The sequence below is a fragment of the Dendrobates tinctorius genome, unplaced genomic scaffold (assembly GCF_039654945.1).
Source record: "Dendrobates tinctorius isolate UK_male_01 unplaced genomic scaffold, ASM3965494v1 ptg000124l, whole genome shotgun sequence".
NCBI classification, from domain to species: Eukaryota; Metazoa; Chordata; class Amphibia; order Anura; family Dendrobatidae; genus Dendrobates; species Dendrobates tinctorius.
Window position 1 is genome coordinate 213,094 of NW_027361792.1, and position 27,860 is coordinate 240,953.

Consider the following 27,860-nt stretch of genomic DNA (forward strand, 5'->3'; position numbering starts at 1 on the left):
CGTAGATTAGCCACACTGAATGACAGTAGGGTGAAAGTGTGGATCCTATATCAAAGACAGCGTGAGATTACAGGACTGGATGGAGATATCCCAGGCGAAGAACCAGGTTCATTGAGGGATTTTCCGCACGGATCTACCAGTGTAAAGCAGGAGTCACACACAGCAATCTCGGTAGCGAGATCGCTGCTGAGTCACAACTTTTGCGAGACAACAGCGATCTCACCAGCGAGATCGCTGTGTGTGACAGCGACCGGCCCCCCTGCCGGTATCGCTGATCGCTGCAAGAAACCTCTGGACATATTTTTTTGGTCGCTGGTCTCCCGCTGGCCAGCACGCACCGCTGTGTGTGACAGGCGGGAGACCAGCGATCAGCTATAAAAAAAAAAAATGTTCTCACCTTCCGACGTCCCGCGCAGCCATCCTGCCTCTCTCCACGCTCCCGGTCCCAGTGATCCTTTGCACGAATGACCGCGAGACGTCGCGCTGCCGCGAGACCGTGACATTCTCGCGGTCGTTCTCGCAAAGGATTACTGGGACCGGGAGCGTGGAGAGAGGCAGGATGGCTGCGCGGGACGTCGGAAGGTGAGAATAACAATATTTTTTATTTTAATTCTATTTTTTTACGGGGATATGGCATCAGCGCTAACGAACACAGCGATGCCGGGCGCTCGGCATCGATATGCTGATCGCTGGTGAAGCTGTCTGTTTGACAGCTCACCAGCGATCACATAGCGACTTACCAGCGATCCTGACACGTTGATATCGTTGTCGGGATCGCTGGTAAATCGCTATGTGTGACTCCAGCTTAACTTTAGGATTGTTAATAGTTCCCATGACCCCCGACCCTGCTGGATGTCTGTGCAGCCCCATTCACTATCATTACTGGCAACGGACGGTGCAATCTCGCATCATACGGTCACAAGTCGCCGCCTCTTGGCGCTGATGATGTGCAGCACATTCTTGGGATGACAGCTATAATAATGCGCCGATGGGTGATAAGTTCTACACTGGTGTCACATCCAGGGGGTAAAGGAAGAAGAGGTGGTGCGGGGCTCGGCAGGTGATAGAGCCGCCTGGGGTATGTATTTAGCCACTTGTTGCCCGTGTCGGCTTGTCCTGTACTGTGCCGCTGCATGACAGCCACATGAGGATGTGCAATCAGCGCATTAGATCCAGGGTCGGCCGGGACTTTGTAGTAGGTAGGCAGAAGTCCAACCAATAACTTAACCGTGCCTTCTTAGCTGTTCTTAAATCCACGCCCCTTGGAAAATCACCAGGTAATGGCACATCGCAGGGTTTGCCCAATTGAATGAAGGCCTCCTGCACATATAGGGGATTATTTGAGTTTCCTAACTCCATGTTTTACAGCGGGGATCCTGGTGTAGGGTTTGGGTGGAAACCGGCGCTGCCGGTGGGATGTTTTGTTACTCTCCCGGCTAGTATTTTTTTTTAACTCCTGTAACGTTCGTCACAAGGACGACATTACTCCATCTAATTGACTCCACGGTAGTCCTACATGCAGAAATATGTAGCAGGCTGTTACAGAGGATCGTTAATAGCCTGGGAAGCAGTCCGTATGGGCACGGTCAGCTTAGCCCAGGACATTGCTGTTGCTCCAGTTGATCATTTGTCTGTCTTGGGGATATTTTTATACGGTTTGTTGTCTCCTTGGGTGGGGTAGCCCGCTCCTGTATGGCTGGGGCTGGTGGGATACCAGGAGGTCTTATAACTTTGGATCTTGCTGCATGTTTCTGTTAATGGGTAGAGGGTGGGTTTTCGGTGCGAGATCCCTCTCTGACCTTGAGTCACTAGTACTGGCATTCCTTTGAAGAGACGAGTCTGAGATTGGCAGGGACAGCTGTGCCCGGCAATGGGGGCAGGGGCTAAATCTGGGAGTCTCGCACAACCCAGGCGTATGCATTTTCCCTGACACACTGGGTACCTCTATGTTATCTTATCACAGTTCTTATGCTTGTTCAGTTGCGAGTCAGGATCACGAGCTCCCTTCGGGAAATCTATATCTCCTGGTTGGGTTTAACACCTGTCCATTCGCCTCGATACCTCCGGACGCTCAAATTCCTGGGAAACTATGGCCGACGGCTTTCTGTAGCCTCAGCCTTCATCTGGATTCTACGCGGCAGCTTGTTGTATTTAGGTACTTGAGATTTTATGAACCTTCTGGGCGTGGGAATGGGTCAGGACCAAACCAAACAGCAGATCCAAAAAGGACTTCACCTTTACCAGTCTAACCAGACGGAGAAGGCTTTACAGGTTTGGACTAAGGTTTTGGAGAAGACCACCGATGCCACCGGCAGGTTTCGGGTCCTTGGATGCCTGATAACAGCTCATTCGGAGATGGGAAGGTATAAGGACATGTTGAAGGTAATTACAGACATTTTTTGGGAAGTGTGACCATGAATGATGATCTTGAATGTGTATATCTCCCAGGGACCAAGACTTGCTCATTCAAGGAAATGGTGAGGGCTAGTATTGGGCGTGTCAGAAGACCCTATAGTTGGAATCACACTTTGGGTGATAAAGTTGGGGCTCGCTTCCACAACCATTATCACTGTGGGTGGTCAAAACAGCAAATTATCGTTGTTTTGGCAGCTGATACAGGTAAAGGCTTCCTTAGTATAGGTAGGCCACAAAATGGCATTGGTGTTGGTCCATGTCACCATGCAATCTTCATACCAAGACGGTCCAAGGCTTGTTTGAAAGTGAAGGGACTTGTGGTCCTTGGGCTGCTCCTGTATGGGGGTCCATGGTGCGGGTTTACACCTTTTAAAGAGAAGCACCTGATTTTGTGTTATGTTGAGCGCAATGCTGTTAAGGGTTCGTGCATGACTTCTCTAAAAAGCGTTAAACGCTGCAGAGACTGACCCTACTACGCACAGCAGCACGTGTTCAGTCCTTCCAGCTTGCAAAGCGACTGCAAGAAATGATCTGACCCTTCTGCAGGTTTTATGCACTAAAAGCAAAAAAATGTGGCGCCAACGACAGTGCAGAATACGACTCTTCAGGTATGACCCTGCAGGTAAAAAACCCGTCAGGTACGTACATGTCTAAAAGACGTCGTGTGTACAGACCCTTAAAGTGCAACCAAAATAACTTCCCCTGTGAGTTGGAGAAAGAAGGCATCTCGCCCCCCGTTGTGCTGCCGCCGGAATTTGTGTTATGCAAGACAGTTCTTAAAGTGACAGCATCGCAGTGACATCAGTACTAGAATGTAACCTGTCACTTTCTTACTGCTGCAAAACCTCAACCCCTAGTATGCCCCGAATGCGGCCTGCTGGGAGTTGTAGTTTGGAAACAGCTGGAGAGCCGCGGGTAAGTTCTTCTGTAGACAGCAGACATTTGCGTGCTGCGTACCCGGTACAGGTAAGTCATTATTTGGAATCTGGGGGATTGGTTCCGACAGCCTTGAGCCTGATATATATTTTTCATATTTGGGACCCCCGTGTTTCCCCTGGACGGCTCATCTGTCACTGGTCAGGTCTCGATAACGTATGATAAGTGTCAGGATATGGTGGTAATGGCTGTGGGACCCCCCTCTGATCTAAAGGACGGGGTCTCAGGCTCTGCTCACTGGAGACATGTTGCTCTCATTTCCTTGACTCCCATTGATTTCCATCCCACTGGATATATACTGGGACGGCCATGCCTCCACCGATTCGACATTTCTGACAAAACGTACATCATAAAAAGGGCATTTATAGCAGAAAAAGACATGAATTAACCCCCGCAGTGCTGCCCCAAAGCCAGGCATTTCTGAAAACGCATAGAATTTATAGGAAATTGTCATATGTGCAATTCTGTATTATTTTATATAAAGCAGATGATCGATCCGGCCGGGTCATTTCTCATTTCTGGGAAGACCATGAAACGCACTTGTGTAACAGGACGGTCCTCAGTTGTGTGTGTGGGGGGTGGGGGTGTACATACATTTGCAGATGTTCTCAGCACTGAGGACACTGTCAGTGGGAGGCACAGCTGTATTTTTATAGCTGCTGGTAACATCTTTATTACCTACACACATTATCACAGCTGGAGACATTGACTTCTGGTTGTAAGAACTGAACCAGGATTACTCATCCCCGATCACTGGGTGTATAAACATGGCGGCGATCATCACACAAACACTTCAGCTAATTGGATCATTTGTGCCAGCGTGGAAATTATAAACGGGGGATACAGGTTCATAGCATGGAAGAAGTGGAACGGGGGGACGCAGGTTCATGGCATGGAAGAAGTGGAACGGGGGGACGCAGGTTCATAGCATGGAAGAAGTGGAACGGGGGATACAGGTTCATAGCATGGAAGAAGTGGAACGGGGGGACGCAGGTTCATGGCATGGAAGAAGTGGAACGGGGGGACGCAGGTTCATAGCATGGAAGAAGTGGAACGGGGGGACGCAGGTTCATAGCATGGAAGAAGTGGAACGGGGGGACGCAGGTTCATAGCATGGAAGAAGTGGAACGGGGGATTAGTTCTAAAAAGTAACTAACTTATGGGTTCATTATTGAACTTGGGGAAGGGGCACAGGGAGGGCTCCAGGTACATGAATTAGGGGGCACACAATTCTCACCTTACCAAGTCACTGGGGGAAGGGGCACAGGGTGGGCTCCAGGTACATGAATTATGGGGCACAAAATACTCACCAAGTCACTGGGGGAAGGGATACGGAGGGCTGCTGGTACATGAATTAGGGGGCACACAATACTCACCAAGTCACCGGGGAAAGGGACACAGAGGGATGCTGGTACATGAATTAGGGGGCACACAATACTCACCAAGTCACCGGGGAAAGGGACACAGAGGGCTGCTGGTATGTGAATTAGGGGGCACACAATACTCGCCTTACCAAGTCACCGGGGGAAGGGACACGGAGGGCTCCAATGTGGTACTAGCAGGTACGCAGGATGCAGTGACGAGTCGCGAGACAGTTTGGTGCTTTTGTAATAACATTTATAGGCCTATAGGTGACTTTCCTCAGGCTCGGCCTGACCGACCAAAAGGGGTAACAAGGGGTGCCCTCGCAGGGGCTCAACACAAGTAAACACAAACAGAGTAGAGCACGACTACATCCGGCAAGAGCCAGTCACTATAGGGCCGCGGTATGGCCGACTACAGGTCCTTAACTATATAGTCAACTTAGCCGTCCTGACGTCCCTCAGCATTCTGGACGGTGGTTCTTCGGCGGAGCAGCCGCTGGGCCCAGCTGCTGAAGAGTTGGCGTAGTCTTCGAGCGTTCCGCCGCTCCTGTGGCGCTGGGGCACCTCCGGCCCCGGAGGAGTCCTTGGACGAGTAGGCTGCAGCCCCTGGATGGGGGCAAGCGGCAGCGATGCGGGGTGGCAGGTGACAGGCCACCTGTGAGGGCAGAGCAGCTGCGGGCAGCGGGAGACAGGCCGCAGCAGCGGGTTGGAGTGAGGCAGCAGCAGCCGCGGGCAGGAGCGAGGCGGCAACGGCTGCTGGTGACCGCGGGCAGGCCGCAGCCGCGGGCAGGAGCGAGGCGGCAACAGCCACGAATGACCGCGAGCAGGCCGCAACCACGGGCTGGAAGAAGAAGGCGGCCGCTGGTCGACGCGGGGCAGCGGTTCTCAGATGGTCATCTCGGCGCCGTCCCACTGATGTCCAGGGGAAGTATCTCTCCTGTCTCTGGCCTCCTCCCTGGCTCTGGTGAGTCGCTCTGGCTCTCAATCGCTCCCACGATCTCCTGCTCCTTCTGTGTCTCGTTCTGCTGACTCACTGTGACTCTCGTTCCCCGCCCCTTTTATATTGGCTCCTCTCTCAGTCCACCTGTCAGTCGGTCCGTCCCTGAACTCTGTCCCCCGGAAACAGCTTCCCCCGGAACCCAGGTGACGTTCCCCTTGGTTCCGACCCGGACACTCGACGGGGACCCTCTCTCCCACATTCCTCCACCCTGTATGCTCGCCAGTCCTCGGGCGAGGGCTTTATTAGACTCGAGTTAGTCTTTGGAGACGACAGTTCTTGTCGCCATACGAACTGGTCCTGTTTGTAACGTTCAGGGGGTTTGCCAGCTGTTGACCGCTCGGAGTGTCTAAGTTCGACCGGGGTGGAGCTTTCCGGGGTGGTGGATGGTGGTGGATTGGTCGATTCTGGCAGGCTGACTGGGTCTGCTCTAATGTCATTACTTGGAGGGCCTGCGGATGTGGCTGGGATGTCATCTTTGTCATCCAGGTCCCAGACCGTTGACGGGGGGTCGGGGACCTGAGTGATCGGCTCGGGTCGCATGGGATCAGTGGACGCACAGGGGTGCAACATATTTCGGTGCACAGTACGAGTGAGAGGTGCACCGTCTCTTTCCAATTGTATTTCATACACAGGCCCGTCGGGGCTTATCCGGCGCAACACTCGGTACGGGTTCTCCTCCCACCGTGGTTCTAACTTGTTTTGGGGGCGCTGATCTAGTACGAGTACCCGATCCTCAGCCTGGAAGTCAATTGGTGGGGGCAGCGCTCCCCCCGGGTGTTCTAAATCCTGGAGCTTTGTATGGACGATTCGGTGGAGGGTCTGCAGCCGGTGCCGGTGGTTTCGGACCCACGAGGATACTCCGGTCCAGGGTAGAGGTTCCTCCAGGTTTAACTCCACTTCCGTGATTCCTTTGCCCTCCCGTCCAACAGCAATGAGTTGGGGGTGTAACCAGTCACTCGGTGCACCCGGTTATTATATACCCACACCAGCTCTGGGACGTATTCAGGCCAGCAGGCCTTTCGGTCGCTCTCCAGGGTACGCAGCATTTGGATTAGTGTCCGATTGAATCGTTTGCAGGCTCCGTTTCCCTGCGGATGGTATGGTGTAGTCCGAGACTTATCGATACCATAGAGATGATGTAGTTCTTCCATGACTCTTCCTAGGAAGCACACTCCTTGGTCCAAATGTATTCGTTGCGGGCAGCCGTACACTTGGATAAAGTTTTTACAAATCGCATAGGCGGCCAGCTCCGCTGTCTGGTCTCGGGTGGGAGTGACCACGGCGAACTTGGTGAAATGATCCACCATAATGAGACAGTGCTCATACCCCTGGTAGGCAGGACCTATGGTCAGATAGTCCACCATGAGGAGCTCGAGGGGAGCTGATGTTACAATTGTCTGCACCAGGGCTCGTTGCGCGGGAGGTTTTGCGAGCTCGCATGGGGGGCAGGTTCGGCAAACTTCTTCCACAGCAGCGTGTAAGCGTGGATGGTACACTATCTGCTGCAACCATTGCCAAGTCTTTTGAACACCAAAGTGAGCCCCCTTTTCGTGGGCTTCCCGAGCCAGTAGGCTGAGATGGGTTCCGGGCACGATCACCTGCCATGCTGTCACAGACGTTGTTCGTGACACGGCTCTTCGATATAAAAGTCCCTTTTTGATGACTAGCTTCTCCCACTGGAGCAACATCAGCACCATATCCTGGGTCAAAGTCTGTCTCTGTGAGCCAGTGGGCAATTTGCCGGTGGCCACCCATCAGCGCAGGAGTCCAATTTCTCCATCTTCCTGCTGCCACTGGATCCACTTGTCGCGCGGCCGTTCCAGCATTCCCCCTAAGGGTCTCGGCTGAGGCGCTTCTTGCGCGGTGGCTGTAAGCGCGGCGGTGGTGAGGGCGAACGGCGTCTCTTCTTCTAATTCGTCGTCTCGATTCCTCCCTGGGGTAGTGTGTCAGATTCTGGAGAGTGCATCGGCGTGCACGTTTTATGCAAGACAGTTCTTAAAGTGACAGCATCGCAGTGACATCAGTACTAGAATGTAACCTGTCACTTTCTTACTGCTGCAAAACCTCAACCCCTAGTATGCCCCGAATGCAGCCTGCTGGGAGTTGTAGTTTGGAAACAGCTGGAGAGCCGCGGGTAAGTTCTTCTGTAGACAGCAGACATTTGCGTGCTGCGTACCCGGTACAGGTAAGTCATTATTTGGAATCTGGGGGATTGGTTCCGACAGCCTTGAGCCTGATATATATTTTTCATATTTGGGACCCCCGTGTTTCCCCTGGACGGCTCATCTGTCACTGGTCAGGTCTCGATAACGTATGATAAGTGTCAGGATATGGTGGTAATGGCTGTGGGACCCCCCTCTGATCTAAAGGACGGGGTCTCAGGCTCTGCTCACTGGAGACATGTTGCTCTCATTTCCTTGACTCCCATTGATTTCCATCCCACTGGATATATACTGGGACGGCCATGCCTCCACCGATTCGACATTTCTGACAAAACGTACATCATAAAAAGGGCATTTATAGCAGAAAAAGACATGAATTAACCCCCGCAGTGCTGCCCCAAAGCCAGGCATTTCTGAAAACGCATAGAATTTATAGGAAATTGTCATATGTGCAATTCTGTATTATTTTATATAAAGCAGATGATCGATCCGGCCGGGTCATTTCTCATTTCTGGGAAGACCATGAAACGCACTTGTGTAACAGGACGGTCCTCAGTTGTGTGTGTGGGGGGTGGGGGTGTACATACTTTTGCAGATGTTCTCAGCACTGAGGACACTGTCAGTGGGAGGCACAGCTGTATTTTTATAGCTGCCGGTAACATCTTTATTACCTACACACATTATCACAGCTGGAGACATTGACTTCTGGTTGTAAGAACTGAACCAGGATTACTCATCCCCGATCACTGGGTGTATAAACATGGCGGCGATCATCACACAAACACTTCAGCTAATTGGATCATTTGTGCCAGGTGGAAATTATAAACGGGGGAGACAGGTTCATAGCATGGAAGAAGTGGAACGGGGGGACGCAGGTTCATGGCATGGAAGAAGTGGAACGGGGGGACGCAGGTTCATGGCATGGAAGAAGTGGAACGGGGGGACGCAGGTTCATGGCATGGAAGAAGTGGAACGGGGGGACGCAGGTTCATAGCATGGAAGAAGTGGAACGGGGGGACGCAGGTTCATAGCATGGAAGAAGTGGAACGGGGGATTAGTTCTAAAAAGTAACTAACTTATGGGTTCATTATTGAACTTGGGGAAGGGGCACAGGGAGGGCTCCAGGTACATGAATTATGGGGCACAAAATACTCACCAAGTCACTGGGGGAAGGGATACGGAGGGCTGCTGGTACATGAATTAGGGGGCACACAATACTCACCAAGTCACCGGGGAAATGGACACAGAGGGCTGCTGGTACATGAATTAGGGGGCACACAATACCAAGTCACCGGGGAAAGGGACACAGAGGGCTGCTGGTATGTGAATTAGGGGGCACACAATACTCGCCTTACCAAGTCACCGGGGGAAGGGACACGGAGGGCTCCAATGTGGTACTAGCAGGTACGCAGGATGCAGTGACGAGTCGCGAGACAGTTTGGTGCTTTTGTAATAACATTTATAGGCCTATAGGTGACTTTCCTCAGGCTCGGCCTGACCAACCAAAAGGGGTAACAAGGGTTGCCCTCGCAGGGGCTCAACACAAGTAAACACAAACAGAGTAGAATACGACTACATCCGGCGAGAGCCAGTCACTATAGGGCCGCGGTATGGCCGACTACGGGTCCTTAACTATACAGTCATGGCCAAAAGTATTGACACCCCTGCAATTCTGTCAGATAATACTCAGTTTCTTCCTGAAAATGATTGCAAACACAAATTCTTTGGTATTATTATCTTCATTTAATTTGTCTTAAATGAAAAAACACAAAAAGAATTGTCCTAAAGCCAAATTAGATATAATTCCACACCAAACATAAAAAAGAGGGTGGACAAAAGTATTGGCACTGTTCGAAACATCATGTGCTGCTTCTCTAATTTGTGTAATTCACAGCACCTGTAACTTACTTGTGGCACTTAACAGGTGTTGGCAATAACTAAATCACACTTGCAGCCAGCTGACATGGATTAAAGTTGACTCAACCTCTGTCCTGTGTCCTTGTGTGTACCACATTGAGCATGGAGAAAAGAAAGAAGACCAAAGAACTGTCTGAGGACTTGAGAAACCAAATTGTGAGGAAGCATGAGCAATCTCAAGGCTACAAGTCCATCTCCAAAGACCTGAATGTTCCTGTGTCTACCGTGCGCAGTGTCATCAAGAAGTTTAAAGCCCATGGCACTGTGGCTAACCTCCCTAGATGTGGCCGGAAAAGAAAAATTGACAAGAGATTTCAACGCAAGATTGTGCGGATGTTGGATAAAGAACCTCGACTAACATCCAAACAAGTTCAAGCTGCCCTGCAGTCCGAGGGGACAACAGTGTCAACCCGTACTATCCGTCGGCATCTGAAAGAAAAGGGAGCGTATGGTAGGAGACCCAGGAAGACCCCACTTCTTACCCCGAGACATAAAAAAGCCAGGCTGGAGTTTGCCAAAACTTACCTGAAAAAGCCTAAAACGTTTTGGAAGAATGTTCTGTGGTCAGATGAGACAAAAGTAGAGCTTTTAGGGCAAAAGCATCAACATAGAGTTTACAGGAGAAAAAAGAGGCATTCAAAGAAAAGTACATGGTCCCTACAGTCAAACATGGCGGAGGTTCCCTGATGTTTTGGGGTTGCTTTGCTGCCTCTGGCACTGGACTGCTTGACCGTGTGCATGGCATTATGAAGTCAGAAGACTACCAACAAATTTTGCAGCATAATTTAGGGCCCAGTGTGAGAAAGCTGGGTCTACCTCAGAGGTCATGGGTCTTCCAGCAGGACAATAACCCAAAACACACTTCAAAAAGCACTAGAAAATGGTTTGAGAGAAAGCACTGGAGACTTCTAAGGTGGCCAGCAATGAGTCCAGACCTGAATCCCATAGAACACCTGTGGAGAGATCTAAAAATGGCAGTTTGGAGAAGGCACCCTTCAAATATCAGGGACCTGGAGTAGTTTGCCAAAGAAGAATGGTCTAAAATTCCAGCAGAGCATTGTAAGAAACTCATTGATGGTTACCGGAAGCGGTTGGTCGCAGTTATTTTGGCTAAAGGTTGTGCAACCAAGTATTAGGCTGAGGGTGCCAATACTTTTGTCCGGCCCATTTTTGGAGTTTTGTGTGAAATGATCAATGTTTTGCTTTTTGCTTCATTCTCTTTTGTGTTTTTTCATTTAAGACAAATTAAATGAAGATAATAATACCAAAGAATTTGTGTTTGCAATCATTTTCAGGAAGAAACTGAATATTATCTGACAGAATTGCAGGGGTGTCAATACTTTTGGCCATGACTGTATAGTCAACTTAGCCGTCCTGACGTCCCTCAGCATTCTGGGCGGTGGTTCTTCGGCGGAGCAGCCGCTGGGCCCAGCTGCTGAAGAGTTGGCGTAGTCTTCGAGCGTTCCGCCGCTCCTGTGGCGCTGGGTCACCTCCGGCCCCGGAGGAGTCCTTGGACGAGTAGGCCGCAGCCCCTGGATGGGGGCAAGTGGCAGCGATGCGGGGTGGCAGGTGACAGGCCACCTGTGCAGCTAGCAGCTGCAACGGGGAATCCGCGGCAAGCAGAGGCTCGGCCCCTGTCGCGGATCGGAGCGGGACAGTGGTGGCCGCCAACGGCACTGGGCTTGCCGCGACCCCGGGTGAGGGCAGAGCAGCTGCGGGCAGCGGGAGACAGGCCGCAGCTTCGGGTTGGAGTGAGGCGGCAGAGGCCGCTGGTGTCCGCGGGCAGGAGCGAGGCGGCAATGGCCGCTGGTGACCGCGGGCAGGCCGCGGGCAGGATCGAGGCGGCAACAGCCGCGAATGACCGTGGGCAGGCCGCAGCCGCGGGCTGGAAGAAGGCGGCGGCCGCTGGTCGACGCGGGGCAGCGGTTCTCAGACGGTCGTCTCGGCGCCGTCCCACTGATGTCCAGGGGAAGTATCTCTCCTGTCTCTGGCCTCCTCCCTGGCTCTGGTGAGTTGCTCTGGCTCGCAATCGCTCCCACGATCTCCTGCTCCTTCTGTCTCGTTCTGCTGACTCACTGTGACTCTCGTTCCCCGCCCCTTTTATATTGGCTCCCCCCCAGTCCACCTGTCAGTCGGTCCGTCCCTGAACTCTGTCCCCCGGAAACAGCTTCTCCCGGAACCCAGGTGACGGTCCCCTTGGTTCCGACCCAGACACTCGACGGGGACCCTCTCTCCCACACTCCCCCACCCTGTATGGTCGCCAGTCCTCGGGCGAGGGCTTTAGTAGACTCGACTTAGTCTTTGGAGACGACAGTTCTTGTCGCCATACGAACTGGTCCTGTTCGTAACGTTCAGGGGGTTTGCCAGCTGTTGACCGCTCGGAGCGTCTAAGTTCGACCGGGGTGGAGCTTTCCGGGGTGGTGGATGGTGGTGGATTGGTCGATTCTGGCAGGCTGACTGGGTCTGCTCTAATGTCATTACTTGGAGGGCCTGTGGATGTGGCTGGGATGTCATCTTTGTCATCCAGGTCCCAGACCGTTGACGGGGAGTCGGGGACCTGAGTGATCGGCTCGGGTCGCATGGGATCAGTGGACGCATAGGGGCGCAACATACAGTATTTCGGTGCACAGTACGAGTGAGAGGTGCACCGTCTCTTTCCAATTGTATTTCGTACACAGGCCCGTCGGGGCTTATCCGGCGCAACACTCGGTACGGGTTCTCCTCCCACCGTGGTTCTAACTTGTTTTGGGGGCGCTGATCTAGTACGAGTACCCAATCCTCAGCCTGGAAGTCAATTGGTGGGGGAAGCGCTCCCCCCAGGTGTTCTAGATCCTGGAGCTTTGTATGGACGATTCGGTGGAGGGTCTGCAGCCGGTGCCGGTGGTTTCGGACCCACGAGGATACTCCGGTCTAGGGTAGAGGTTCCTCCGGGTTTAACTCCACTTCCGTGATTCCTTTGCCCTCCCGTCGAAACAGCAATGAGTTGGGGGTGTAACCAGTCACTCGGTGCACCCGGTTATTATATACCCACACCAGCTCAGGGACGTATTCAGGCCAGCAAGCCTTTCGGTTGCCCTCCAGGGTACGCAGCATTTGGATTAGTGTCCGATTGAATCGTTTGCAGGCTCCGTTTCCCTGCGGATGGTGTGGTGTAGTCCGAGACTTATCGATACCGTAGAGATGATGTAGTTCTTCCATGACTCTTCCTAGGAAGCACGCTCCTTGGTCCAAATGTATTTGTTGCGGGCAGCCGTACACTTGGATAAAGTTTTTACAAATCGCATAGGCGGCCGACTCCGCTGTCTGGTCTCGGGTGGGAGTGACCACGGCGAACTTGGTGAAATGATCCACCATAATGAGACACTGCTCATACCCCTGGTAGGCAGGACCTATGGTCAGATAGTCCACCGTGAGGAGCTCGAGGGGAGCTGATGTTACAATTGTCTGCACCAGGGCTCGCTGCGCGGGAGGTTTTGCGAGCTCGCATGGGCGGCAGGTTTGGCAAACTTCTTCCACAGCAGCGTGTAAGCGTGGATGGTACACTATCTGCTGCAACCATTGCCAAGTCTTTTGAACACCAAAGTGAGCCCCCTTTTCGTGGGCTTCCCGAGCCAGTTGGCTGAGATGGGTTCCGGGCACGATCACCTGCCATGCTGTCACAGACGTTGTTCGTGACACGGCTCTTCGATATAAAAGTCCCTTTTTGATGACTAGCTTCTCCCACTGGCGCAACATCAGCACCATATCCTGGGTCAAAGTCTGTCTCTGTGAGCCAGTGGGCAATTTGCCGGTGGCCACCCATCAGCGCAGGAGTCCAATTTCTCCATCTTCCTGCTGCTACTGGATCCACTTGTCACGCGGCTGTTCCAGCATTCCCCCTAAGGGTGTGTGCAGACGCTGCGGAGTCCGCTGCGGATTAATCCGCACGGATTTTGCAAAAACCGCAGATAAAACCGCAGGTCAAAAGACCTGCGGATTATCTGCAGTTTGGTCCTGCGGATTCACCATCTCCACAATGGTGGAAATAGGAACCTGCTGCGGATTCCGCAGAAAGAATTGACATATCAATTCTTTCTGCGGTTTCAAAACCGCAGGAAATCCGCGCTGATTTTTCCGCACCGTCTACACTGCGGTTTTTGTTTACCATTCATTTGAATGATACTGTACACCGCAGCTAAAACTGCTGCGGGTCCGCAGCGGCCAAAACCACTGCGGAACCGCAGCGTGTGCACATACCCTAAGGGTCCCGGCTGAGGCCCTTCTTGCGCGGTGGCTGTAAGCGCGGCGGTGGTGAGGGTGAACGGCGTCTCTTCTCCTTCTAATTCGTCGTCTCGATTCCTCCCTGGGGTAGTGTGTCAGATTCTGGAGAGTGCATCGGCGTGCACGCTTTCAGTTCCCCGTTTGTAGACGATCTTGTAGTTGAACTTGGCCATCCGAGCCACCCACCGCTGCTCTAGGGCCCCTAGTTTGCTGTTTGTGTCTCCCTGGGTCAGGACCACTCCCCGGCGGCCAAGTGATTTGCCGCTTATCAAATCTGCATCCAGGCTACTCCGACGACAGGCACTGGTAGCTGGTTGGCGGCTACCAACTTTATCACTGTCCCCCACTGAGGTCTCACTGCTTCGGGAAAATGCTGCCGAAAATAAGTCTCTGGCATGGTCGTAACTTGCGATTCCGTATCTACTAGGCATTGCATGGCATGGCCTTCGATCTCTGCCCATACCACTGGGCACCGCGCGACCAGGTCTTCGTGACTTCCTCCACCCCGTGTGATGGGCTCCAGCTCCGGGCAGGGTCTCAATTCTCCACAATCATAACAGGCGAATGGTCGTGGGGACCGACTTGGGTGGGGGCCGCGATGGTTCATGCCTCCTTTACCCGGCCCTGGCCGACTCGTTGTGGCCGCTTTCTTGACTTCGGCCAGTTCAGCTTTAATACTCCTTATCTCTTGCTTCACCTCTTGTACCCAGTGGGGTTCGCTCAGGGGGCTTACGGATGCTTCGATACTCCGAGCCTTCCCCATGGGGACTGTCACCTCTTGCTCCTGTTCCCGAACCCGTGCCTCCTTCTCTATCTCTGAAAAGGTCAGATGTGGGTCCACTCGCACCCACTCTCGCAAAGCCTGTCTTGTCAGGGTGTCTCATAACCCGGTCACTAACAAGTCACGTAATGTTGCGTCCACGGTCCCCACACCGATTCCATCCTTCCTTTCAATGGCTAAAAACAGTTCCTGCAAAACATTCATATACTGGGTCACTGTTTCCCCCTCTTTCTGCATGCGTCTAAACATCTGGTTTCTCAGTTCCCCCACATCGGTCGGGTCCCCATAGGCCTCTTCTAAGATCTGTAACACCCTGACGAAGGTGTTTCGCTGCCCCCGGGGCCTCAACATTACAGTATCCCGGGCTTCCCCGTCCAACGCCATCAGGGCCACTTCTGCCTCTAGGTCAGGGGTAAGCGGATGCATCCTGAATAGCCCACGCATTCGCTCCGTCCAATTCCACAGCATAGTATTGTTGCCGGAGAACCTGGGTAGATTGCTTAGCATAGCCCCCAAAGAAATGCTGGGCCGGGGGCCCTCGTCCGCGCTCGGAGACTGCATCCTGCCGACTACGCCAAATGTGGTACTAGCAGCTACGCAGGATGCAGTGACGAGTCGCGAGACGGTTTGGTGCTTTTTTAATAACATTTATAGGCCTAGAGGTGACTTTCCTCAGGCTCGGCCTGACCGCCAAAAGGGGTAACAAGGGTAGCCCTCGCAGGGGCTCAATACAAGTAAGCACAGAGTAGAACACGACTACATCCGGCGAGAGCCGGTCACTATAGGGCCGCGGTATGGCCGACTACGGGTCCTTAACTATATAGTCAACTTAGCCGTCCTGACGTCCCTCAGCGTCCTGGACGGTGGTTCTTCGGCGGAGCAGCCGCTGGGCCCAGCTGCTGAAGAGTTGGCGCAGTCTTCGAGCGTTCCGCCGCTCCTGTGGCGCTGGGGCACCTCCGGACCCGGAGGAGTTCTTGGACGAGTAGGCTGCAGCTCCTGGATGGGGGCAAGTGGCAGCGATGCGGGGTGACAGGCCACCTGTGCAGCTAGCAGCTGCGACGGGGAATCTGCGGCAAGCAGAGGCTCGGCCCCTGCCGCGGATCGGAGCGGGACAGTGGTGGCCGCCGACGGCACTGGGCTTGCTGAGACCACGGGTGAGGGCAGAGTGGCTGCGGGCAGTGGGAGACAGGCCGCAGCCGCGGGTTGGAGTGAGGCGGCAGCGGCCGCTGGTGTCCGCGGGCAGGAGCGAGGCGGCAACGGCCGCTGGTGACCGCGGGCAGGAGCGAGGCGGCAACAGCCGCGAATGACCGCGGGCAGGCCGCAGCCGCGGGCTGGAAGAAGGCGGTGGCCGCTGGTCGACGCGGGGCAGCGGTTCTCTGACGGTCGTCTCGGCGCCATCCCACTGATGTCCAGGGGAAGTATCTCTCCTGTCTCTGGCCTCCTCCCTGGCTCTGGTGCGTCGCTCTGGCTCTCAATCGCTCCCACGATCTCCTGCTCCTTCTGTCTCGTTCTGCTGACTCATTGTGACTCTCGTTCCCCGCCCCTTTTATATTGGCTCCTCCCCCAGTCCACCTGTCAGTCTCCAGGGTCCGTACCTGAACTCTGTCCCCCGGAAACAGCTTCCCCGAGAACCCAGGTGACGGTCCCCTTGGTTCTGACCCGGACACTCGACGGGGACCCTCTCTCCCACACCTGGTACATGAATTAGGGGGCACACAATACTCGCCTTACCAAGTCACCGGGGGAAGGGACACGGAGGGCTCCTGGTACATGAATTAGGGGCACAATACTCGCCTTACCAAGTCACTGGCGGAAGTGGTGTTAGCAATAAGAAAACTGTATGAGCGCAGAATAATAGTTTGTTCCTCATACAGTTTGTATCAGTCGTGTAATGGGGCCTTAAACAAGCCTCTTGTTATTTCATAGATTGGTGCTCATTGTGGCAGACGTCTGACCATATGATCCCAGATTAAGTGTTACTTTATTCCTTCTTCATAGAGTGGACCCCTTTGACCCCCTATTAATGTATGTGGACCCCGGAAGGTCAGAGCGCAAAGATCATCCCCTACTATTGAGGACTGGGGGCAGCCTGTGATTATATGGTCTGGGGGAGCCATGTCATACCACAGCGGAAATGTGGATATTCTGGAATAGGTCCGAGATGCTGGTGCCACGTGGAAGCCTGGCCCAACCTATGAGATAGCAGCTGTCATGGAGGCCAGAGGCCGAGGGGGTCAAAGAGGCCAAGGAGGGAGAAAGTGGAGAGGTAGTGGCATTAACATGGAGACGGGATGACACAACGGGGGGATAGGTATACAGCACGGACAGGAGAATCTCATTGTTATGACGTATAGATGGAGTTGAATGTCACTAGATTATTTTCTTGCCTCATTTTTCCTGCAGTCCTATGTAAAGCCAGAGATAGGAAATCATGAATTATGCCGTACTAAATATTCATGTTTAATCATTAACCCATACTAATAACGCTTTCATAATCGCAGGTGAAGTCTGTGGCCAGGTGCGTTCCCATTCCAGGGCCTATGACTTGTAGATATTCACATTTCGGCCATTCATGACCACACTGGGTTTGTTAGGTTGAGGTGCCACGGCCGAGGAGTCCGGGATTATGGCCTTTAACATTCTTATTTTTCCGTCATCTGAGCTTATTCTTTGTGTGTGATGGTCCGATGATTTTATTGATACCAGTTTGGGGTAGATGCAATGTTTTGATCTGTTTTTATTACAATTTTTGGGAAGAGCGGTGATTGAAAAAAACACTTTTTTTAATGGTTATTACTGATTAATTTAATTTCATATCTTGATAGACTGGAATTTTATGATTGCCAAAAACATGATGATTTTTTTTTTTAATGGGAGAAAATAAGAGTTATTCAAACTTCTATCTTTGGTTAATTCTTTATTTTTTAAAACTTTTTTTTTTATTTTCTACTTTATATTTTAGTCCCCACAGGAAACTTGCCATCGTCTGACTGCTTGTAATGCCCCAGTATTGAAGTATGTAGTGAGAATATCACTCGTCTGTGGAGCTCAGCATATAGCTGGGGGTCTTCAGTAGTCCCCCTGCTGTCATGATCACCCATCGCCTTCCATTTAAACGACACTGGAAGAGATTGACAGCAGTGTTTATATGACTGACAGCAGTGCTTATTTGACTGACAGCAGTGTTTACATGACTGACAGCAGTGTTTATATGACTGACAGCAGTGTTTACATGACTGACAGCAGTGTTTATATGACTGACAGCAGTGTTTATATGATTTACAGCAGTGTTTATATGATTGACAGCAGTGTATATGATTGACAGCAGTGTTTATATGACTGACAGCAGTGTTTACATGACTGACAGCAGTGTTTATATGACTGACAGCAGTGTTTATATGACTGACAGCAGTGTTTACATGACTGACAGCAGTGTTTATATGATTGACAGCAGTGTTTATATGACTGACAGCAGTGTTTATATGACTGACAGCAGTGTTTATATGATTGACAGCAGTGTTTACATGACTGACAGCAGTGTTTACATGACTGACAGCAGTGTTTATATGATTGACAGCAGTGTTTATATGACTGACAGCAGTGTTTATATGACTGACAGCAGTGTTTACATGACTGACAGCAGTGTTTATATGATTGATAGCAGTGTTTATATGACTGACAGCAGTGTTTATATGACTGACAGCAGTGTTTATATGATTGACAGCAGTGTATATGACTGACAGCAGTGTTTATATGACTGACAGCAGTGTTTATATGATTGACAGCAGTGTATATGACTGACAGAAGTGTTTACATGACTGACAGCAGTGTTTATATGATTGATAGCAGTGTTTATATGACTGACAGCAGTGTTTATATGATTGACAGCAGTGTATATGACTGACAGCAGTGTTTATATGACTGACAGCAGTGTTTATATGATTGACAGCAGTGTATATGACTGACAGCAGTGTTTACATGACTGACAGCAGTGTTTATATGACTGACAGCAGTGTTTATATGATTGACAGCAGTGTTTATATGACTGACAGCAGTGTTTACATGACTGACAGCAGTGTTTATATGACTGACAGCAGTGTTTATATGATTGACAGCAGTGTATATGACTGACAGCAGTGTATATGACTGACAGCAGTGTTTACATGACTGACAGCAGTGTATATGACTGACAGCAGTGTTTATATGACTGACAGCAGTGTATATGACTGACAGCAGTGTTTACATGACTGACAGCAGTGTTTACATGACTGACAGCAGTGTATATGATTTACAGCAGTGTTTATATGACTGACAGCAGTGTTTACATGACTGACAGCAGTGTTTATATGACTGACAGCAGTGTTTATATGATTTACAGCAGTGTTTATATGACTGACAGCAGTGTTTATATGACTGACAGCAGTGTTTATATGATTTACAGCAGTGTTTATATGACTGACAGCAGTGTTTATATGACTGACAGCAGTGTTTACATGACTGACAGCAGTGTTTATATGACTGACAGCAGTGTTTATATGATTGACAGCAGTGTTTATATGATTGACAGCAGTGTTTACATGACTGACAGCAGTGTTTATATGACTGACAGCAGTGTTTATATGATTGACAGCAGTGTATATGACTGACAGCAGTGTTTACATGACTGACAGCAGTGTTTACATGATTGATAGCAGTGTTTATATGACTGACAGCAGTGTTTACATGACTGACAGCAGTGTATATGACTGACAGCAGTGTTTACATGACTGACAGCAGTGTATATGACTGACAGCAGTGTTTACATGACTGACAGCAGTGTTTACATGACTGACAGCAGTGTTTATATGACTGACAGCAGTGTTTATATGATTGACAGCAGTGTGATTGACAGCAGTGTTTACATGACTGACAGCAGTGTTTACATGACTGACTGCAGTGTTTATATGACTGACAGCAGTGTTTATATGATTGACAGCAGTGTTTATATGATTGACAGCAGTGTTTACATGACTGACAGCAGTGTATATGACTGACAGCAGTGTTTATATGACTGACAGCAGTGTATATGACTGACAGCAGTGTTTACATCACTGACAGCAGTGTTTACATGACTGACAGCAGTGTTTACATGACTGACAGCAGTGTGATTGACAGCAGTGTTTACATGACTGACAGCAGTGTATATGATTGGTGGCCCCGGCCTGGATTTATAGCCGATATTTGCCGCGTGTGGCGATGTCTCCGCTCCACACACAATCACGTACATGTATGTGACATTGCTCTGAGTGGCTGGTGAGGCCTCTCCTCGCTTAGAGAGCGGCCATTGTGTCGAGGACAATGGTAATGGCGTCCTCTCTGTTATTGCTCCAATGGGAACAATGATGATAGTTTTTCGTTTATAAGACACCCCTTCCCCAAATCCAGGCTGAATGCCACACTGTCAAATAAAATCGCACCAGGACACGGATATAAAGGATACGCTTGGACACGCTTTGTTGTTGATGCGGCCATGTTTTGATCACGGGCTGATTATATTAGCAATTAGCTAATGTCGCCTTCTATTGACTGAGTGGAGCTAGTGACAGTTTTATTGTTTTACCGCCATTACCGCCCTGTCTGACCGGTCAGTGATCGATATCACATCACCTAATGTGTTAATGAAGCCACAAGTAGGCCTCAATTCTGAAACCAACCTCAGGTAAACAGACAGGTCGTGTTGCCTATAGCAACCAATCAGAGCTCAGCTTTCAATTTGTCAACAACCCTGGACAAGTGTAACCTGCATTGTGATTGGTTGCTATGGGCAACACTTTGAATTTTCCTTTGATCAGTGAGGCCTAGTCGTGTGGCATCATATGGTGGCACTATGGGGTGACGATACCAGACAGCCATGTTTTATGTGGAGATGCGGCTTTGTCACCCACAGACGGGATAACCAATGTGCCAGGAAGTTTCTTGGGCCCAATAAATTTGTATCAGGTTCCCTCCCCTAGTAAGAGCGATTTATAAGACTAGTGTCCTATGTGGCAGAGGTGTCGGGGTCCGGGTGCGACTGCTCCCTCTGCATCCCCTAGAGACGCCCCACCATGAGCACCGCTGCGCAGCCTGATCTTTACACAGCCCCGGTCTTCATCACCTCTCATCATGGCCGCCGTCTTTATTACCAGTGATTTATTGCCCTGGAATGATACTTCACACTTGATTCCAGGTGGGCATCTTGCCATATCCGCACTCACTGGTATATACTGTACGGTACATTCCCTTCTAAAGCTCCCGACTTCCCACACATTAGTTTGTCCGTGCGACATACACGGTGGGATACGGGCCCTGGGCCCCTGTGTGCTGAAAGGATCTGTCTGGTGGACAGGAGCCATTGAAAAAAAAAAGGAAATGTTAATTAAATAGAGGGGTCCCAAATTAGAACCCCCATCCATTAATCAGAGCGGCCATTCTGTGGAAGAACATGGATGACAACATGCGGGGCCCCCCACGTTCGTGTAATTTTTCACTTCACCTGTGGGGGGCGCTGTAAGGTGGGGAACCGCTTGTGACAAATTTTCCCGCCACATTACAGCTTATTTACGTCTAAGCGTCCATTGCATCAGTGCCCTTAGCGTGCAGCACACCGTATGTTGGGGACATTTCCATGGGCCCCGTTCACCAGTCTGTTCCTTTGGTCTCTGACTGGTTAGTATATGCTTCCGTATGAGGTGTCCATTTTTTTTTTTTTTTTACAATGAGTCTCTATTGCACCTCACTATGTATCGCAGTAGATTTCACCGCCTCCACGTGGATGTAGTCAAAATCCACATTGAAAATCCACAGAGGAAATTGTCACGGCACCGCAGATCCACAGGAGAAATCTCATCTACGTAGTTTGTACTGTGGAATGCACAACTAAGTAAATAAATATCACTGAGTTTTCACAACAAAATATTAGGACTATATCAAACAACTGAATAACCACAAAAAATACATGTAAAAATGTAATAAAAGGTAGACATTATATTAGTACATAAAATTAAAATAATGGGGAGCAGTACACAGAAAAAATAAGACCGTTCACGATAAAATATTAATAAGATATATGCGTGGGAGAGGCTAGTCAGACTGCTATATTCTGAATAAACTAGTCATATACAAAATGAGATATAGCATATATCAAAAAGACCAGACCTGGGCAAAGTGCGTCCCGCGGGCCACAGTACGGCCTGCGGACCGAGACAGCCTAAGGGCTGAAGCAGTGACACACAAGCCTCACCGTGCCCTACCCCGCCCGCCGATCATCCACTGCCCGCTGTCACCGCCAGCCGCATCGCCAGGAAGCAGACAGTGGTGAATTAATTGCGTCAGCTGTGTACTGTGGAGACTCAGTGCACTGGAGACAGGAGCAGGGCCAAAGTGTCGGAACGTGAGCAAGGTGAGTACTGTATGTGTTGTTTGTTTTTTTTCCCATGTATATGTGATATTTGTATGTATATATGGAGGCTATGTGAGGCTCTACTGTATTTGGGAGGATATGTGGGGCTCATACTGTGTATAGGGAGTCATGCTGTATATAGGGAGGCTATGTGAGGCTCATGCTGTATATGGGGAGGCTATGTGAGGTTCATGCTTTATATAGTGAGGCTATGTGAGGCTCATGCTGTATATGAGGAGGCTATGTGGGCTTCCCGCTGTATACAGGGAGGCTATGTGGGGCTCATACTGTATATGGGGAGGCTATGTGGGCTTCCCGCTGTATACAGGGAGGCTATGTGGGGCTCATACTGTATATGGGGAGGCTATGTGGGCTTCACGCTGTATATGGGGAGGCTATGTGGGGCTCATACTGTATATGGGGAGGCTATGTGAGGCTCATACTGTATATAGGGAGGCTGTGTGGGGCTCATGATGTATATAGGGAGGCTATGAAGGTCTCATGCTGTATATAGGGAGGCTATGTGGGGCTCATGCTGTATATGAGTGTCCATGCGAGGCTCATACTATATATGGGGAGGCTATGTGGGGCTCATACTGTATATGGGGAGGCTATGTGGGGCTCATGATGTATATAGGGAGGCTATGAAGGTCTCATGCTATATATAGGGAGGCTATGTTGGGCTCATGCTGTATATGAGAGGCCATGCGAGGCTCATACTGTATATAGGGAGGCTAAGCGGGGCTCATACTGTATATGGGGAGGCTATGTGGAGGCTCCTGCTGCATATGGGACGCTATGTGGGGGTCATAATTTATATGGAAAGATATGTGGGGCTCATAGTGTATATAGGTAGGTTATGTGGAGAACAGTGTATAGGGGCTGTGTGTGGGCTCATACATTATATAGAGGGATGTCAGCATACTTAAAGAGGTTGGCCACTACTAGGACAATCCCTTCTCATTTCCCATACTTGGCTCTGATAAAATAAAAAAGCCTCCTGTGCCGGCGCCATTCCAGCGGTGTCGGCACTCTCAGTCCTGAGGCTCTCGTGTGGTTGTATGACACGTGATGTCATACAGAAGAGGCCATGCAGAGTCCGAAGTTAGGTGAGTGGGGTTTTTGTTGTATATTCAGTGGGCACAGTGCATATATTTGGGTATCTTCCGATGTATATATGTACAGCGTATGTTTTTTTACATACAGGGGACACAAGTGTAATTTTTTTTATACTCAGGAGGCACAGTGTATATATTTGTTATATTCAGAGGGCACAGTATATATATATATATATATATATATATATATATTTGTTATATTTAGGTGACAGTGTATATATTTGTTATATACTGCTCAAAAAAATAAAGGGAACACTTAAACAACACAATGTACTAGGATGTGTTCCCTTTATTTTTTTGAGCAGTATATTTAGGGCACGGTGTATATATATTTGTTATTTTTAGGGGGCACAGTGTATATATATTTGATATTTTTAGGGGGCACAGTGTATATATATATTTGTTATTTTTAGGGGGCACAGTGTATATATATCTGTTATATTCATGGGGCACAGTGTATATATATTTGTTAGTTTTAGGGGGCACAGTGTATATATATTTGTTAGTTTTAGGGGGCACAGTGTATATATATTTGTTAGTTTTAGGGGGCACAGTGTATATATATATGTTATATTCAGGGGGCACAGTGTATATATATTTGTTATATTCATGGGGCACAGTGTATATATATTTGTTAGTTTTAGGGGGCACAGTGTATATATATTTGTTAGTTTTAGGGGGCACAGTGTATATATATTTGTTAGTTTTAGGGGGCACAGTGTATATATATATGTTATATTCAGGGGGCACAGTGTATATATATTTGTTATATTCAGGGGGCACAGTGTATATATATTTGTTATTTTTAGGGGGCACAGTGTATATATATTTGTTATTTTTAGGGGGCACAGTGTATATATATTTGTTATTTTTAGGGGGCACAGTGTATATATATTTGTTATATTCAGGGGGCACAGTGTATATATATTTGTTATTTTTAGGGGGCACAGTGTATATATATTTGTTATTTTTAGGGGGCACAGTGTATATACACTCACTGGCCACTTTATTAGGTACACCATGCTAGTAAGGGGTTGGACCCCCTTTTGCCTTCAGAACTGCCTCAATTCTTCGTGGCAGAGATTCAACAAGGTGCTGGAAGCATTCCTCAGAGATTTTGGACCATATTGACATGATGGCATCACACAGTTGGCGCAGATTTGTCGGCTGCACATCCCTGATGCGAATCTCCCGTTCCACCACATCCCAAAGATGCTCTATTGGATTGAGATCTGGTGACTGAGGAGGCCATTTGAGTACAGTAAACTCATTGTCATGTTCAAGAAACCAATCTGAGATGATTCGAGCTTTATGACATGGCGCATTATCCTGCTGAAAGTAGCCATCAGATGTTGGGTACATTGTGGTCATAAAGGGATGGACATGGTCAGCAACAATACTCAGGTAGGCTGTGGCGTTGCAACGATGCTCAATTGGTACCAAGGGGCCCAAAGAGTGCCAAGAAAAAATTCCCCACACCATGACACCACCACCACCAGCCTGAACCGTTGATACAAGGCAGGATGGATCCATGCTTTCAGGTTGTTTACGCCAAATTCTGACCCTACCATCCGAATGTCGCAGCAGAAATCGAGACTCATCAGACCAGGCAACGTTTTTCCAATCTTCTACTGTCCAATTTCGATGAGCTTGTGCAAATTGTAGCCTCAGTTTCCTGTTCTTAGCTGAGAGGAGTGGTACCCAGTGTGGTCTTCTGCTGCTGTAGCCCATCTGCCTCAAAGTTCGACGCACTGTGCGTTCAGAGATGCTCTTCTGCCTACCTTGGTTGTAACGGGTGGCAATTTGAGTCACTGTTGCCTTTCTATCAGCTCGAACCAGTCTGCCCATTCTCCTCTGACCTCTGGCATCAACAAGGCATTTCCGGCCACAGAACTGCCGCTCACTGGATTTTTTTTCTTTTTCGGACCATTCTCTGTAAACCCTAGAGATGGTTGTGCGTGAAAATCCCAGTAGATCAGCAGTTTCTGAAATTCTCAGACCAGCCCTTCTGGCACCAACAATCATGCCACGTTCAAAGGCACTCAAATCACCTTTCTTCCCCATACTGATGCTCGGTTTGAACTGCAGGAGATTGTCTTGACCATGTCTACATGCCTAAATGCACTGAGTTGCCGCCATGTGATTGGCTGATTAGAAATTAAGTCTTAACACACAGTTGGACAGGTGTACCTAATAAAGTGGCCAGTGAGTGTATATTTGTTATTTTTAGGGGGCACAGTGTATATATATTTGTTATTTTTAGGGGGCACAGTGTATATATATTTGTTATATTCAGGGGGCACAGTGTATATACACTCACTGGCCACTTTATTAGGTACACCTGTCCAACTGTGTGTTAAGACTTAATTTCTAATCAGCCAATCACATGGCGGCAACTCAGTGCATTTAGGCATGTAGACATGGTCAAGACAATCTCCTGTAGTTCAAACCGAGCATCAGTATGGGGAAGAAAGGTGATTTGAGTGCCTTTGAACGTGGCATGATTGTTGGTGCCAGAAGGGCTGGTCTGAGAATTTCAGAAACTGCTGATCTACTGGGATTTTCACGCACAACCATCTCTAGGGTTTACAGAGAATGGTCCGAAAAAGAAAAAAAATCCAGTGAGCGGCAGTTCTGTGGCCGGAAATGCCATGTTGATGCCAGAGGTCAGAGGAGAATGGGCAGACTGGTTCGAGCTGATAGAAAGGCAACAGTGACTCAAATTGCCACCCGTTACAACCAAGGTAGGCAGAAGAGCATCTCTGAACGCACAGTGCGTCGAACTTTGAGGCAGATGGGCTACAGCAGCAGAAGACCACACCGGGTACCACTCCTCTCAGCTAAGAACAGGAAACTGAGGCTACAATTTGCACAAGCTCATCGAAATTGGACAGTAGAAGATTGGAAAAACGTTGCCTGGTCTGATGAGTCTCGATTTCTGCTGCGACATTCGGATGGTAGGGTCAGAATTTGGCGTAAACAACATGAAAGCATGGATCCATCCTGCCTTGTATCAACGGTTCAGGCTGGTGGTGGTGGTGTCATGGTGTGGGGAATTTTTTCTGGGCACTCTTTGGGCCCCTTGGTACCAATTGAGCATCGTTGCAACGCCACAGCCTACCTGAGTATTGTTGCTGACCATGTCCATCCCTTTATGACCACAATGTACCCAACATCTGATGGCTACTTTCAGCAGGATAATGCGCCATGTCATAAAGCTCGAATCATCTCAGATTGGTTTCTTGAACATGACAATGAGTTTACTGTACTCAAATGGCCTCCTCAGTCACCAGATCTCAATCCAATAGAGCATCTTTGGGATGTGGTGGAACGGGAGATTCGCATCAGGGATGTGCAGCCGACAAATCTGCGCCAACTGTGTGATGCCATCATGTCAATATGGTCCAAAATCTCTGAGGAATGCTTCCAGCACCTTGTTGAATCTCTGCCACGAAGAATTGAGGCAGTTCTGAAGGCAAAAGGGGGTCCAACCCCTTACTAGCATGGTGTACCTAATAAAGTGGCCAGTGAGTGTATATGTTATATTCAGGGGGCACAGTGTATATATATATGTTATATTCAGGGGGCACAGTGTATATATATATGTTATATTCAGGGGGCACAGTGTATATATATTTGTTATATTCAGGGGGCACAGTGTATATATATTTGTTATTTTTAGGGGGCACAGTGTATATATATTTGTTATTTTTAGGGGGCACAGTGTATATATATTTGTTAGTTTTAGGGGGCACAGTGTATATATATATGTTATATTCAGGGGGCACAGTGTATATATATATGTTATATTCAGGGGGCACAGTGTATATATATATATGTTATATTCAGGGGGCACAGTGTATATATATTTGTTATTTTTAGGGGGCACAGTGTATATATATTTGTTATTTTTAGGGGGCACAGTGTATATATATTTGTTAGTTTTAGGGGGCACAGTGTATATATATATGTTATATTCAGGGGGCACAGTGTATATATATTTGTTATTTTTAGGGGGCACAGTGTATATATATATATGTTATATTCAGGGGGCACAGTGTATATATATTTGTTATATTCAGGGGGCACAGTGTATATATATATATGTTATATTCAGGGGGCACAGTGTATATATATTTGTTATATTCAGGGGGCACAGTGTATATATGTATTTGTTATTTTTAGGGGCACAGTGTATATATATTTGTTAGTTTTAGGGGGCACAGTGTATATATATATGTTATATTCAGGGGGCACAGTGTATATATATTTGTTATTTTTAGGGGGCACAGTGTATATATATTTGTTAGTTTTAGGGGGCACAGTGTATATATATATGTTATATTCAGGGGGCACAGTGTATATATATTTGTTATATTCAGGGGGCACAGTGTATATATATATATATGTTATATTCAGGGGGCACAGTGTATATATATTTGTTATTTTTAGGGGGCACAGTGTATATATATTTGTTATTTTTAGGG

General features: G+C 49.0%; 1 protein-coding gene across 1 annotated transcript in view; it reads left to right on the forward strand.

Annotated features, from left to right (window-relative positions):
- The first annotated feature begins 1,901 nt into the window (after positions 1-1,901).
- RAPSN (receptor associated protein of the synapse) overlaps positions 1,902-27,860 on the forward strand; it is a 36,303-nt gene continuing 10,344 nt past the window's right edge. Inside the window, exon 1 of the mRNA XM_073541588.1 lies at positions 1,902-2,382. Coding sequence (XP_073397689.1) covers positions 2,170-2,382 — 213 coding nt within the window. The 5' untranslated portion in view covers positions 1,902-2,169. The remainder of the gene's footprint in view (positions 2,383-27,860) is intronic.